The sequence below is a fragment of the Hyla sarda genome, chromosome 10 (assembly GCF_029499605.1).
Source record: "Hyla sarda isolate aHylSar1 chromosome 10, aHylSar1.hap1, whole genome shotgun sequence".
Taxonomy (NCBI): Eukaryota; Metazoa; Chordata; class Amphibia; order Anura; family Hylidae; genus Hyla; species Hyla sarda.
In genome coordinates, this window is record NC_079198.1 from 125,175,003 (window position 1) to 125,191,258 (window position 16,256).

Below are 16,256 nucleotides of genomic sequence, written 5' to 3' on the forward strand. Positions count from 1 at the left end.
CTCATTTCTATGATGATAGAGAGAACTGTGCGACCATACAGTTACAGCTGCACAGTCCTCTCTATCCCCTCCATGCCCTCATCTATATGATCATTGCAAGGAACTAACAGTAAATTGCAGCCTGGAGAGGTAAGTAACCATTGGACTCCAATTTCCTGGAAAGCTCCCCGCAATCTCTGGGACTTGGCCCCAACTCCGGTGGAAAATATATATATTTTTTAAATCAACTGTTGCCAGAAAGTTAAGCAGATTTGTAAATTACTTCTATTAAAAAATCTTTACCCTTCCAGTACTTTTTAGCAGCTGTATGCTACAGAGGAAATTGTTTTCTCTTTTTTATTTCTTTTTTGTCTTGTCCACAGTGCTCTCTGCTGACACCTCTGTCCGTATCAGGAACTGTCCAGAGCAGCATAGGTTTGCTATGGGGATTTTCTCCTTCTCTGGACAGTTCTTCTGTGATGTCACGGCCACGCCCCCTCAATGCAAGTCTATGGGAGGGGGCATTATGGCCGTCACGCTCCCTGCCATAGACTTGCATTGAGGGGGCGTGGCCGTGATGTCACGAACCTCCGCCCTGCATCGCCAGTCATCCATTCACTCTGTGCACGGGATGTCTGGGGTGCCGCAGCTGAGATTGTGGGGTCCCCAGTGGTGGAATCCCCCGCTATCAGACATTTTATCCCCTATCCTTTGGATAGAGGACAAGATGTCTGACCATGGGGGTCCCGCCACTGGGAACCTCCGAGATCACCTCCACACCACCCTGGCATTCTGAACGCTAGGTTTGGGGCCATGTTCGTGACGTCACACCACGCCCCCTGGTGTCATCACATCACACCCCCTCCCATAGACATGAATGGAGGGGTCGTGGCGTGATGTGACGACCGCCCCTGCGGGAACCCAGAATTATAAAGATAATATTTAGAAAGTTGCCTGCTGCACGGAAATCTCGCGGGGGGAGGGGTATCACAGCGGCGGAATCCCCACGATCAGACATCTAATCACCTATACTTTGCAGTCATTTCTCCTGCTTTATTTTGGTCAAAATTTTTACCAAACTATAATGGAAAGATTTGCAAATTTTTCTATTTTGGGACCAAAATGAAACAAAAAAAAAAAACTCAGTGGGAACATAGAGTTGTAAACGGCTGGTCATGGCTGCGTCCAGGATCATAGATATATGGATGCTGCATTTATACCAATAAATTGCCAATTTGGCTTCAGAATTGTACATCTAAACGTGCGTCCATATCAGCTGATGTTCCGTCATATCTTATAGAACAGTTTGGACAAAATAATAAAATAAAATTCTTGATATTCTATCACTCTCAGTGTAAGGATGTGTGGAAAAAAAAACAATGGCGCCATCTAGTGTGAGTCCATAGGCACTACAGGTGCATCTTCCATCCCGTTATGAATTTTTTATTTTCTGGTGGCAGCAAGAAGAGCACAAACCACTAAGCTTTGAGTGACACCTATGGCTGAATTGGTAAATATTAACTAATAGCCTAAAAAAAAAGAAAAACAGACAAGGCCGCACATCCACATCTTGTACAATGATTAAAGGGGTACTCTGAAGGGGAAAAAAAATATTGTTTTCAAATCAACTGTTGCCAAGAAGTTTTTATTTTTTATTATTATTATTATTATTACTTTATTATTCAATAACATTAATTATACATTCTTCATAAAATTGCACTTTCATTTTTTTCACATATTATCAATATTACAATATTACAATATTACTCTTCTCAAGTCTGGTTCCAGTGCCCTGTCCGACCCACATAACCTGCATCTATTCCAAACTATTGCCAAGAAGTTATATAGATTTGTAATTAACTTCTATTTAAAAAAAATACGTAATCCTTCCAGTACTTATCAGCTGCTGTATGCTCCACAGGAAGTTGTGTAGTTCTTTCCAGTCTGACCACAGTTTTCTCTGCTGACCCCTCTGTCCGTGAGTAAATGCAAATCCCCATAGCAAACCTCTCCTGCTCTGGACAGACAGAGGTGTCAGCAGAGAGCACTGTGGTCAGACTTGAAATAATTACATACCGTATATACTCGAGTATAAGCCGAGTTTTTCAGCACGATTTTTCGTGCTGAAAACACCCCCCTCGGCTTATACTCGAGTGAACTCCCCCACCCGCAGTGGTCTTCAACCTGCGGACCTCCAGAGGTTTCAAAACTACAACTCCCAGCAAGCCAGGGCAGCCATCGGCTGTCCGGGCTTGCTGGGAGTTGTAGTTTTGAAACCTCCGGAGGTCCGCAGGTTGAAGACCACTGCGGCCTTCAACATCATCCAGCCCCCTCTCTCCACCTTTAGTTCTGAGTACTCACCTCCGCTCGGCGCTGGTCCGGTCCTGCAGGGCTGTCCGGTGAGGAGGTGGTCCGGTGGGATAGTGGTTCCGGGCTGCTATCTTCACCGGGGAGGCCTCTTCTAAGCGCTTCGGGCCTGGCCTCAGAATAGTCACGTTGCCTTGACAACGACGCAGAGGTGCGTTCATTGCCAACGTACTTCTGCGTCGTTGTCAAGGCAACGCCTCTATTCCGGGCCGGAAGCGCGGAGAAGAGGCGCCCCCGGTGAAGATAGCAGCCCGGAACCACTATCCCACCGGACCACCTCCTCACCGGACAGCCCTGCAGGACCGGACCAGCGCCGAGCGGAGGTAAGTACTGTACAGAACTAAAGGGGGGTGAGAGGGGGCTGGATGATGTTGAAGGCCGCAGTGGTCTTCAACCTGCGGACCTCCGGAGGTTTCAAAACTACAACTCCCAGCAAGCCCGGACTGCCCGGGCTTGCTGGGAGTTGTAGTTTTGAAACCTCTGGAGGTCCGCAGGTTGAAGACCACTGAGGGCGAATGATGAGAAGAGGATGATGAAGGATGAAGGAAGTGTGGGGATGATGAAGGGGGGTGGGGATGATGACAAGGGGATGATGAAGGGGGGATGTGTGGGATGATAAGGGGATGATAAGGGGATGATGAAGGGGGGATGTGTGGGATGATAAGGGGATGATGAAGGGGGGATGTGCGGGATGATAAGGGGATGATGAAGGGGGGATGTGTGGTATGATGACAAGGGGATGATGAAGGGGGGATGTGTGGGATGATAAGGGGATGATGAAGGGGGGATGTGTGGGATGATAAGGGGATGATGAAGGGGGGATGTGTGGGATGATGACAAGGGGATGATGATGAGGATGTTAATGACGGGTCTGGATGATGACAGGGGGGGGATGAGGTATTTCCCACCCTAGGCTTATACTCGAGTCAATAACTTTTCCTGGGATTTTGGGTTGAAATTAGGGGTCTCGGCTTATACTCGGGTCGGCTTATACTCGAGTATATACGGTAACTTCCTCTGGACTATACAGCAGCTGATAAGTACTGGAAGGGTTAAGATTTTTATATAGAAGTAATTTTCAAATCTGTATAATTTTCTGGCACCAGTTGATTTGAGAAAAAAAAAATTTTCTCCCTATGGAGTACCCCTTTAACTAATAGCGATAATTGCTATTTAATCACATCGCACCTCTGCCATCGCCTCCTCCAGTTGAATGAGCTCCTCGTAATGATCTCTCGCCTCCTGCAGGGGACGCACCATCACCTCCTCTATCTGTGGGAAGAGCTGTAAGAGATGTGAGAACAGCAAGAGGGATTATGGTAAATGGAAAAACACTGAAATATACCCATCGAGTAGTGTTTCCCAACCAGGGTGCCTCCAGCTGTTGCAAAACTACAACACCCAGCATGCCCGGACAGCCAAAGGCTGTCCGGGCATGCTGGGAGTTGTAGTTTTGCAACAGCTGGAGGCACCTTGGTTGGAAAACACTGCCATATATATTTAAGGGGTTATCTAGGATTAGAAAAACATGGCTGCTTACAGCTGTCTACAGGTTATATGTGGGGCTGCAGCTCAGTCCCATTCACTTGCCTAGCTGCAGTACCTGACACAACCTCTGCAGGGGTGTGGCACTGTTTCTGGAAGAAAGCATATTTTAGACAGGTTTAGATATGTTTTCATTAGACATGTTTTTCTTATACTGCAGTGTTTCCCAACCAGGATGCCTCCAGGTATTGCACAACTACAACTCCCAGCATGCCAGGACAGCCAAAGGCTGTCCAGGCATGCTGGGAGTTGTAGATTTTGCAACAGCTGCAGGCACCCTGGTTGGGAAACACTGTTATACGGGATGATTCTCAGTCATGTAACATGGCCTCTCTTGTTCTCCCTTTTCCCTGCTGATATCCTGTGATACCTTGTATCTATATCAGTGTTCCCCAACCTGTGGCTCTCCAGCTGTCTTAGTGTTTTCCCTATACTTGTGCATTTATAGAAGACCCTCTCGTACCTTCATGACGGTCTCGAACATCGGAATCAGGACAAATTTAATGAATCCGATCTGCGCTTTGGGTTTTGTGACTTTATCACGATCCATAAATGGGGTTACTGGGAGACCCTCCAACTTTTCCCGGTCACTCTGTGAAGGAAAACTTTAGCTTTAGCCAAATTATGTAACATCATCTGTTCCTATGAATCGGTAGCACCAGGGCTGATGCAAGGATTTTTGCCACTCTAGGTGAAAGTAAATTTTGCCGCCCATAGGCTCTGCCCTTTGGCAAGCCCCACCTTACTACTGGGGTGACACACTGTAACAAACCTCCTCCTCATGTAATCTCCTTACTACTGGGGTGACACACTGTAACAAACCTCCTCCTCATGTAATCTCCTTACTACTGGGGTGACACACTGTAACAAACCTCCTCCTCATGTAATCTCCTTCCTACTGGGGTGACACACTGTAACAAACCTCCTCCTCATGTAATCTCCTTACTACTGGGGTGATACACTGTAACAAACCTCCTCCTCATGTAATCTCCTTACTACTGGGGTGACACACTGTAACAAACCTCCTCCTCATGTAATCTCCTTACTACTGGGGTGACACACTGTAACAAACCTCCTCCTCATGTAATCTCCTTACTACTGGGGTGATACACTGTAACAAACCTCCTCCTCATGTAATCTCCTTACTACTGGGGTGACACACTGTAACAAACCTCCTCCTCATGTAATCTCCTTACTACTGGGGAGACACACTGTAACAAACCACCTCCTCATGTAATCTCCTTACTACTGGGGTGACACAGTGTAACAAACCTCCTCCTCATGTAATCTCCTTACTACTGGGGTGACACACTGTAACAAACCTCCTCCTCATGTAATCTCCTTACTACTGGGGTGATACACTGTAACAAACCTCCTCCTCATGTAATCTCCTTACTACTGGGGAGACACACTGTAACAAACCACCTCCTCATGTAATCTCCTTACTACTGGGGTGACACAGTGTAACAAACCTCCTCCTCATGTAATCTCCTTACTACTGGGGTGACACAGTGTAACAAACCTCCTCCTCATGTAATCTCCTTACAAATGGGGTGACACACTGTAACAAACCCCCTCCTCATGTAATCTCCTTACTACTGGGGTGACACACTGTAACAAACCTCCTGCTCATGTAATCTCCTTACTACTGGGGTGACACACTGTAACAAACCTCCTCATGTAATCTCTTTACTACTGGGGTGACACACTGTAACAAACCTCCTCCTCATGTAATCTCTTTACTACTGGGGTGACACACTGTAACAAACCTCCTCCCCATGTAATCTTCTTACTACTAGGGTGACACACTGTAACAAACCCCCTCCTCATGTAATCTCCTTACTACTGGGGTGACACGCTGTAACAAACATCCTCCTCATGTAATCTCCTTACTACTGGGGTGACACACTGTAACAAAACCCCACCAATATCCCTTTAGTGTTAGAAACCCTGGTACCAGGAAGTGGAATGGTTAAATGGGTACTCCAGAGAAAAACATATATATATATATTTTTTTTTTTATCAACTGATGGCAAAATATCAAACAGATTTGTAAATTGCTTATATTTAAAAATTGTAATCCTTCCAGTACTTATCAGCAGCTGTATGCTCCAGAGAAAGGTCTTTTCTTTTTAAAATTTATTTTCAGTCTGACCACAGTGCTCTCTGCTGACACCTCTGTCCATGTCAGGAACTGTCCAGAGCAAACCTCTCCTGCTCTGGACAGTTCCTGACATGGACAGAGGTGTCAGCAGAGAGCACTGTGGTCAGACTGGAAAGAAATTAAAAAAAGAAAAGACCTTCCTTACAGCAGAGACTTATTGGAAGGAATGCGTACCCTCTCTCATTGACGAGGATTGGTCGGAGATTATGTCCTCTGTTTTAACAGTCTCTATAATTAACAAATTAATTCAGCTATATATTACTCATCATTGTTATCTGAGCCTGGTGAGGCTGTTCAGAATGGGGCGGATGCCTTCCAATGCCGGTCATAGACGTCACTCCCCTATGATATGGCTGTGTCCCTTCCTTCAGATGTACTGGCAGGGTATCATTTATTTTCTATCCTCCCTTATCTCCATCCCAGTCCCGCTGGAACCCCTGATTTGTCTCTTCGGGGGGGATTTTCCTTATTGGCCAGAAAGTTGGTAGATGGCCCCCCGGCCGCCCTCTCTTTCACAATGGAAGAAATTAGTCAATGCTATAATTCCCTATGAGCAACTTGTTTTTAAACACAGAAAATGCCCTGATAAATTCCTTAAAGGGGTACTCCGCTGCTCAGCATTTGGAAAAAACTGTTCCGAACGCTGGAGCCTGCAACAGGAGTTTGTGACGTCATAGCCCCGCCCCCTCATGATGTCAAACCCCCCCCCTCAATGCAAGTCTATGGGAGGGGGCGTGATGGCTTTCACGCCCCCTCCCAGAGACTTGCATTGAGGGGGCGGGGCATGACGGCATGATGGGGCGGGGCTATGATGTCACGAGCTCCCGACGCCGTCTCCAGCATTCGGAGCAGTTTGTTCCAAACGCTGAGCAGCAGAGTACCCCTTTAAGGTGTGGGGTGTTTGGTGTAGGTCACCTCTTACTCGTTACTCACCCTCGGCCTTTACCTCTTTAAAGGGGTACTCCGGTGGAAAACTTTTTTTTTTTTTTTTTTAAATCAACTGGTGCCAGAAAGTTAAACAGATTTGTAAAATACTTCTGTTAAAATATCTTAATCCTTCCAGTACTTTTTAGGGGCTGAGAAATCCAAAAAGAAATATTTTTCTTTTTGGATTTCTCTTCTGTTATGACCACAGTGCTCTCTGCTGACCTCTGCTGTCCATTTTAGGAACTGTCCAGAGCAGCATATGTTTGCTATGGGGATTTTCTCCTGCTCTGGACAGTTCCTAAAATGGACAACAGAGGTCAGCAGAGAGCACTGTGGTCGTGACAGAAGAGAAATCCAAACAGTCGCTAATAAGTACTGGAAGGATTGAAATGTTTTAATAGAAGTAATTTACAAATCTGTTTAACTTTCTGGCACCAGTTGATTTAAAAAAAAAAAAAGTTTTCCACTGGGGTATCCCTTTAATGTCCTCTGTTGCTCTGGGCTCTTCCTTTTGTTTTAGCTCTCCCTTTTCCTCTTCTATTTCTCCTTTTGTATTTGTGACTTTCTTGGTTGTGGGGCGGCAGCTGTGTGTGTTCCCTTTCCACCTTTCTCCCTTTTTTCTTTTTCTCTCCTCCCTATTTGATGGGGCATCTCGGCTATGCATTTCAGTATCGTGAAGGAGTTTGTTCTTTATGTTGGAGTTATTGTTATGGGTTTCAATTTTACTCTGCGCTGAATATACTGTATGACCTTTGTTATTCTGCAATGTCTGTATTTCGGTTATTGCTCTTTTGTCGTACACAGTACTGTTCTGCGGATATGTTGCACTTGTATTTACTCACTTTTCAATAAAACGAGTTTACAGAAGAAAAAAAAAAAAGAAAGAAAAGAACTTCCTGTAGAGCATACAGCAGCTGATAAGTACTGGAAGGATTAAGATTTTTCAATAGAAGTAATTTACAATTTGTTTTTCACCGGATTCATAGATCATAGAGATGAGTGCAGGGAGGAGATAGAGAGGACTGTGCAGCTGTAACTGAATGGCCACACAGCTCTCTCTTGTCTATGATTTACTATAAAACAGACCTGCATGAAGTATTCCTCGAGCAGACAGTCCACCCAGGGCTCCGCCACCTCTGTGGGACGCACTTCGTTGGAGATATCGCAGCATTTTATCATCATCATCTGCAGCTAAAAGTAAGAACAGAATATCCATCGTGAGAAAATGCTTGAGGGGCACTTAAAGGGGCATTGGCCTAATCATAAAACCCATAGTTATTCACCCTATAGGAAATTCTGAGTTACTAGAAGGGGTCCTGTCTCACTCTGGAGAACCCGTCCTGTGCTGCCTTACAACCTGAGATCAACGTATTGTCAAGGACCCTTTCAAAAAGACCCTTTGAAATCAGAAAATGTTAAAGGGGTTATCCAGGAATCGAAAAACAGAGATCATTTCTTTCAAAAATCGCTGTCTGCCTCCAGGTTGGGTGCGGTATTACAGCTTGGCTCCATTCACTTCAATGGAACTAAGCTGCAGAACCACACCCAACCTGGAGACAGACAGGGAGCGGCTTTTGAAAGAAACTGGCTCTTTTTTTCGATTCCCGAATTACCCCTTTAAATCAACCTGATTAGTTTTTATGAAGAGGTGGGTAGAAGCCTGGATAGGGGATCAGCTGTGGATATAATGTGGATGTAGTGTGTTTGGACTTTGCAGATCTGTTTGACACTGTCCCTCATAGACGCCTGATAGGTACATTTAGGGTCTATAGCAGTTTTGACCCAAACTGTGTTCCTCCAGCAGTTGCAAAACTACAACTCCCAGCATGTCCGTCCAGTCCAAGGCTGCCACCATTTTTTTTTTCTGATATATGATAAAATTAACAATTCTGGACTATTTTTTACATATATGCCATTGACTGTGTGGTTTAAAAGGGTTATCCAGGATAACAGCCAGTTTCTTTCAAAATCCGCTCCCCGTCTGTCTCCAGGTTGGGTGTGGTTCTGCAGCTCAGTTCCAATGAAGTGAATGGAGCCAAGTTGTAATACCACTCCCAACCTGGGGACAGACAGGGCGTGTTTAAAAAAAAAAAAAGAAACCATCTCTGTTTTTTGGTTCCCTAATAACCCCTTTAATTAACTTTTATGTATCTTTTAATAGTCCTGACATTTCCACATGCGTTGATACCACATATTTTTATGTTTATTTTTGTTAACATTTTTATAAATATACATATATATACATATATATATATATATATTTTTTTTTTATTATTATTATTTTTTTTTTTTGAAAAATGGGAAAAGGTGGGTGATTCAAAGTTTTATTAGGGAAGCAGCTTATTCACATTTTTTTCCCATAGAGGATTATTATATGTAATCTGTCAATTGCGTACACTGAACAATGCTATGCCAAAGCACAGCATTGATCAGTGTTATCGGCGCTCCATTACTACAGACTGCTCAGGCTGCCTATACAGTTAGAGTGCTGATCGGACGGCATGAACCTCTGGCCATCCTCTCAGCTTCTCAGAGTCAAAACCGGCAACCTTAATTGTGGCATCTAAAGGGTTAATGCTGTTGTCCGGCTGCTGATACAGTGGGGATCAAAAGTTTGGGCACCCCAGGTAAAAATTTGTATTAATGTGCATAAAGAAGCCAAGGAAAGATGGAAAAATCTCCAAAAGGCATCAAATTACAGATTAGACATTCTTATAATATGTCAACAAAAGTTAGATTTTATTTCCATCATTTACACTTTACAAACAAAAAAAATGGCGTCTGCAAAAGTTTTGGCACCCTGCAGAGTTAATATTTTGTACTGCCCCCTTTGGCAGGTATCACAGCTTGTAAACGCTTTTTTAGCCAACCAAGAGTCTTTCAATTCTTGTTTGAGGTATCTTTGCCCATTCTTCCTTACAAAAGTCTTCCAGTTCTTTGATATTTCTGGGCTGTCTGTCATGCACTGCTCTTTTAAGGTCTATCCATAGATTTTCAATTATGTTGAGGTCAGCAGATTGTGAAGGCCATGGCAAAACCTTCAGTTTACGCCTCTTGGTGTAATCCCCCGTGGATTTCGAGGTGTGTTTAGGATCATTATCCATTTGTAGAAGCCATCCTCTCTTTAACTTCAGCTTTTTCACAGGTGGCATAAAGTTAGCATCCCAAATTTTCTGAAATTTTATTGAATCAATTTTTCCTTCTACTCGTGAGATGTTCCCTGTGCCACTGGCTGCAATACAACCCCAAAGCATGATTGATCCACCCCCATGCTTAACAGTTGGACAGAGGTTCTTTTTATTAAATTCTGTTCCCCTTCTTCTCCAAACGTACCTTTGCTCATTCCGGCCAAAAAGTTCAATTTTAACCTCATCGGTCCACAGAACTTGTTTCCAAAATGCAACAGGCTTGTCTATATGTTCATTTGCAAAGTTCAAACTCTGATTTTTGTGGTGAGGACGTAGAAGAGGTTTTCTTCTGATGACTCTTCCATGAAGACTATATTTGTACAAGTATCTCTTTATAGTGGAATAGTGTTTCACAACTCCAGTGTCTGCCAGATCTTTCTGGAGGGATTGTGCAGGCAAAGTGGGTTTTGAATTGTTTTTCTCACAATCCGGCGAGCTGTTCTGTCTGATATTTTTCTTGGTCTTCCAGATCTTGCTTTAATTTCCACTGTTCCTGATGACTGCCATTTCTTAATTACATTCCGAACAGAGGATATTGACATCTGAAAACGTTTTGCTACCTTCTTATAGCCTTCTCCAGCTTTGTGAGCGTCAACTATTTTCACTTTCAGATTTCTAGACAACTGCTTAGAAGAACCCATGGTGCTGATTGTTGGGGCAAGGTCAGATGAGTCTGGGCATTTAAAACCTTTGAGATTGACATCACGTGGTCTTCCCAGATGATGATTGAGAACAATCCATGACACTGGCAGGTCTCAGCTTTGCAAAGGGGGCAGTGCATGCTATAAATTCTGCAGGGTGCCCAAACTTTTGCAGATGCCATTTTTTTGTTTTCTGTTATTTTGAAAGTGTAAATGATGGAAATAAAATCTAACTTTTGTTGACATATTATAAGAATGTCTAATCTGTAATTTGATGCCTTTTGGAGATTTTTCCATCTTTCCTTGGCTTCTTTATGCACATTAATACAAATTTTTACCTGGGGTGCCCAAACTTTTGATCCCCACTGTAGCTCCCAAGCATGTGCCCCTTATTGGCCTTGCAATGGACATGTACATCGCGTGACATCTAGGGTTACCATGTTAACCAAAAAATAATAATTTACCACAAACCAAAAACATATTCCACAAATTAGTTATGTTTTGGCGCAGTTCTGTTGCTGTATTTTTTGGCGGGTTTCCATAGTGATGTGATGACTTACTGTTTTCACATGTTCTTCACTATTGAAGTCGAAGGTAGAAATGACCTGTTTAAAAGACTCCAATATGTCGGCGTGACGAGCCATGTCTGTCGCCAGAATCAGGCGAATGATGGACTGGAAAAAGGGAAAATGAGAATTATGTCCAGCCGGGGCTGGTGCCAGAAAGCTTATTTTGCTTTCTCCTTGACCGAGCCCATTGTCTCAGCCCTTTGACAAGCCCCACCTTACTACTTGGGTGACACACTGTAACAAACCTCCTCATGTAATCACCTTACTACTGGGGTGACACACTGTAACAAACCTCCTCATGTAATCACCTTACTACTGGGGTGACACACTGTAACAAACCTCCTCATGTAATCACCTTACTACTGGGGTGACACACTGTAACAAACCTCCTCATGTAATCACCTTACTACTGGGGTGACACACTGTAATAAACCCCCTCCTCATGTAATCACCTTACTAGGGTGACACACTGTAACAAACCTCCTCCTCATATAATCTCCTTACTACTCGGGTGACCCACTGTAACAAACCTCCTTCTCATGTAATCTCCTTACTACTGGGGTGACACACTGTAATAAACCTCCTCCTCATGTAATCTCCTTATTACTAGGGTGACACACTGTAACAAACCTCCTCCTCATGTAATCTCCTTATTACTAGGGTGACACACTGTAACAAACCTCCTTCTCATGTAATCTCCTTACTACTGGGGTGACACACTGTAACAAATCTCCTCCCCATGTAATCACCTTACTAGGGTGACACACTGTAACAAACCTCCTCCTCATGTAATCTCCTTATTACTAGGGTGACACACTGTAACATACCTCCTCCTCATGTAATCTCCTTACTACTAGGGTGACACACTGTAACAAACCTCCTCCCCATGTAATCTCCTTACTACTGGGGTGACACACTGTAACAAATCTCCTCCTCATGTAATCTCCTTACTACTGGGGTGACACACTGTAACAAACCCCCTCTTCATGTAATCACCTTACTAGGGTGACACACTGTAACAAACCTCCTTCTCATGTAATCTCCTTACTATTGGGGTGACACACTGTAACAAACCACCTCCCCATGTAATCACCTTACTAGGGTGACACACTGTAACAAACCTCCTCCTCATGTAATCTCCTTACTACTCGGGTGACCCACTGTAACAAACCTCCTCCTCATGTAATCTCGTTACTACAGGGGTGACACACTGTAACAAACCTCCTCCTCATGTAATCTCCTTACTAGGGTGACACACTAACAAACCTCCTCCTCATGTAATCTCCTTACTACTAGGGTGACACACTGTAACAAACTTCCTCCTCATGTAATCTCCTTACTACTGGGGTGACACACTGTAAAAAACCTCCTCCTCATGTAATCTCCTTATTACTAGGGTGACACACTGTAACAAACCTCCTCCTCATGTAATCTCCTTACTACTAGGGTGACACACTGTAACAAACCTCCTCCTCATGTAATCTCCTTACTACTGGGGTGACACACTGTAAAAAATCTCCTCCTCATGTAATCTCCTTACTACTGGGGTGACACACTGTAACAAACCCCCTCTTCATGTAATCACCTTACTAGGGTGACACACTGTAACAAACCTTTTCCTCATGTAATCTCCTTACTACTCGGGTGACCCACTGTAACAAACCTCCTTCTCATGTAATCTCCTTACTTCTGGGGTGACACACTGTAACAAACCTCCTCCTCATGTAATCTCCTTACTAGGGTGACACACTATAAGAAACCTCCCCCTCATGTAATCTCCTTACTACTAGGGTGACACACTGTAACAAACCTCCTCCTCATGTAATCACCTTACTACTGGGGTGACACACTGTAACAAACCCCCTCCTCATGTAATCACCTTACTTGGGTGACACACTGTAACAAACCCCCTCCTCATGTAATCTGCTTACTACTAGGGTGACACACTGTAACAAACTTCCTCCTCATGTAATCTCCTTACTACTCGGGTGACACACTATAAGAAACCTCCCCCTCATGTAATCTCCTTACTACTAGGGTGACACACTGTAACAAACCTCCTCCTCATGTAATCTCCTTACTACTATGGTGACACACTGTAACAAGCCTCCTCCTCATGTAATCTCCTTACTACTGGCGTGACACACTGTAACAAATCTCCTCCTCATGTAATCTCCTTACTACTGGGGTGACACACTGTAACAAACCACCTCCTCTTGTATTCTCCTTGCTACTCGGGTGACTCACTGTAACAAACCTCCTCCTCATGTAATCACCTTACTACTGGGGTGACACACTGTAACAAACCACCCCCTCATGTAATCTCCTTACTACTCGGGTGACCCACTGTAACAAACCTCCTTCTCATGTAATCTCCTTACTTCTGGGGTGACACACTGTAACAAACCTCCTCCTCATGTAATAAGCTTACTACTGGGATGACACACTGTAACAACCCTCCTCCTCATGTAATCTCCTTACTACTCGGGTGACCCACTGTAACAAACCTCCTCCTCATGTAATCTCCTTACTTCTGGGGTGACACACTGTAACAAACCTCCTCCTCATGTAATAAGCTTACTACTGGGGTGACACACTGTAACAAACCTCCTCCTCATGTAATCTCGTTACTACAGGGGTGACACACTGTAACAACCCTCCTCCTCATGTAATCTCCTTACTAGGGTGACACACTATAAGAAACCTCCCCCTCATGTAATCTCCTTACTACTAGGGTGACACACTGTAACAAACCTCCTCCTCATGTAATCTCCTTACTACTGGGGTGACACACTGTAACAAACCTCCTCCTCATGTAATCTCCTTACTACTGGGGTGACACACTGTAACAAACCACCTCCTCTTGTATTCTCCTTACTACTCGGGTGACTCACTGTAACAAACCTCCCCCTCATGTAATCTCCTTAGTACTCGGGTGACACACTGTAACAAACCCCCTCCTCGTGTAATCTCCTTACTACTGGGGTGACACACTGTAACAAACCTCCTCCTCATGTAATCTCCTTACTACTGGGGTGACACACTGTAACAAACCTCCTTCTCATGTAATCTCTTTACTACTGGGGAGACACACTGTAACAAACCTCCTCCTCATGAAATCTCCTTAGTACTCGGGTGACTCACTGTAACAGACCTCCTCCTCATGTAATCTCCTTACTACTGGGGTGACACACTGTAACAAACCTCCTCCTCATGTAATCTCTTTACTACTGGGGTGACACACTGTAACAAACCTCCTCCTCCTATAATCTCCTTACTACTTGAATGACACACTCTAACAAACCTACTTCTCATGAAATCTCCTTAGTACTCGGGTGACTCACTGTAACAGACCTCCTCCTCATGTAATCTCCTTACTACTGGGGTGACACACTGTAACAAACCTCCTCCTCCTATAATCTCCTTACTACTTGGATGACACACTCTAACAAACCCCCTCCTCATGTAATCTCCTTACTACTGGGGTGACACACTGTAACAAACCTCCTCCTCATGTAATCTCCGTACTACTGTGGTGACACACTGTAACAAACCTCCTCCTCATGTAATCTCCTTACTACTGGGGTGACATCTGTAACAAACCTACTTCTCATGTAATCTCCTTACTACTGGGGTGACACACTGTAACAAACCTCCTCCTCATGTAATCTCCTTACTACTGGGGTGACACACTGTAACAAACCTCCTTCTCATGTAATCTCCTTACTACTGGGGTGACACACTGTCACAAACCTCCTCCCCATGTAATCTTCTTACTACTGGTGTGACACACTGTAACAAACCCCCTCCTTATTAAATCTTCTTACAACTGGGGTGACACACTGTAACAAACGCTGGCCCTGTTTCCACTCCAGTCTATTCCTTATATAAATGCAATGTACACCAGTGGTCTCCAAACTGTGGATCTCCAGATGTTGCAAAACTACAACTCCCAGCATGCCCGGACAGCCGTTGGCTGTCCGGGCATGCTGGGAGTTGTAGTTTTGCAACATCTGGAGAGCCAAAGTTTGGAGACCACTGACGTATACTGTATATGCTTCGTAACCTGAAAAGATCCCAGTCTGCCTGATATGATATACTGGGACCGTAACACAAAACTCCAGTGTTTCCAGTATCTCACCTGCCGGATCTGTTTGAAAAGCTCGAGGGAAATATTCGAGAAGATGTTGCTTTCCGGTTGCGCCAGGATCTGGAAGGCGACTGCGCAGTGGTGGTTCTCCAGAGGAGAGATGTCATTGTAACGAATCGCCAGCTCTGTGTGCGCATTGATCTGGTACCTATAAATAACAAATGTAAGTGTTAAAGGGGTACTCCGGTGAAAAACTTTTTTTTTTTTTTTTTTTTTAAATCAACTGGTGCCAAAAAGTTAAACAGATTTGTAAATCACTTCTATTAAAAAATCTTAATCCTTCCTGTACTTATTAGCTGCTGAATACTAAAGTGGAAATTCTTTTCCGTTTGAAACACAGAACTCTCTGCTGACATCACGACCACAGTGCTCTCTGCTGACATCTCTGTCCATTTTATGAACTGTCCAGAGCAGCATATGTTTGTTATGGGGATTTCCTTTTACCCTGGACAGTTTCTAAAAATGGACAGAGATGTCAGCAGAGAGCACTGTGCTCATGATGTCAGCAGAGAGCACTGTGTTTCAAACAGAAAATAATTTCCACTGTAGTATTCAGCAGCTAATAAGTACTGGAAGGATAAAGATTCTTTAATAGAAGTAATTTACAAATCTGTTTAACCCCTTTAATCATACTGAGTACCCCTTTAATCATACGTTTTCAGTGTCTGGGTACAAGAGCTTGCAATCTATTGAAGGCCAGTAAGGCTGCAAGACAAAATGGGGGAT

At 44.0% G+C, this 16,256-nt stretch overlaps 1 protein-coding gene across 3 annotated transcripts in view; it reads right to left on the reverse strand.

Moving 5' to 3' along the window:
* LOC130294424 (high affinity cGMP-specific 3',5'-cyclic phosphodiesterase 9A-like) overlaps window positions 1–16,256 on the reverse strand; it is a 56,757-nt gene that overhangs the window by 19,997 nt on the left and 20,504 nt on the right. The window contains exons 13-18 of one of the 3 annotated variants that reach the window (XR_008848493.1): window positions 15,522–15,678; window positions 11,372–11,485; window positions 8,069–8,173; window positions 4,355–4,483; window positions 3,887–3,983; window positions 3,535–3,630 (exon numbers count right to left, since the gene is read on the reverse strand). Coding sequence is in view for 2 of the 3 variants with exons in the window: in XM_056544180.1 (XP_056400155.1) it covers window positions 3,535–3,630; window positions 4,355–4,483; window positions 8,069–8,173; window positions 11,372–11,485; window positions 15,522–15,678 (601 nt within the window). In the remaining variant the exon portion in view is untranslated. The remainder of the gene's footprint in view (window positions 1–3,534; window positions 3,631–3,886; window positions 3,984–4,354; window positions 4,484–8,068; window positions 8,174–11,371; window positions 11,486–15,521; window positions 15,679–16,256) is intronic. The other 2 variants (XM_056544180.1, XM_056544181.1) reach the window with 2 other exon arrangements.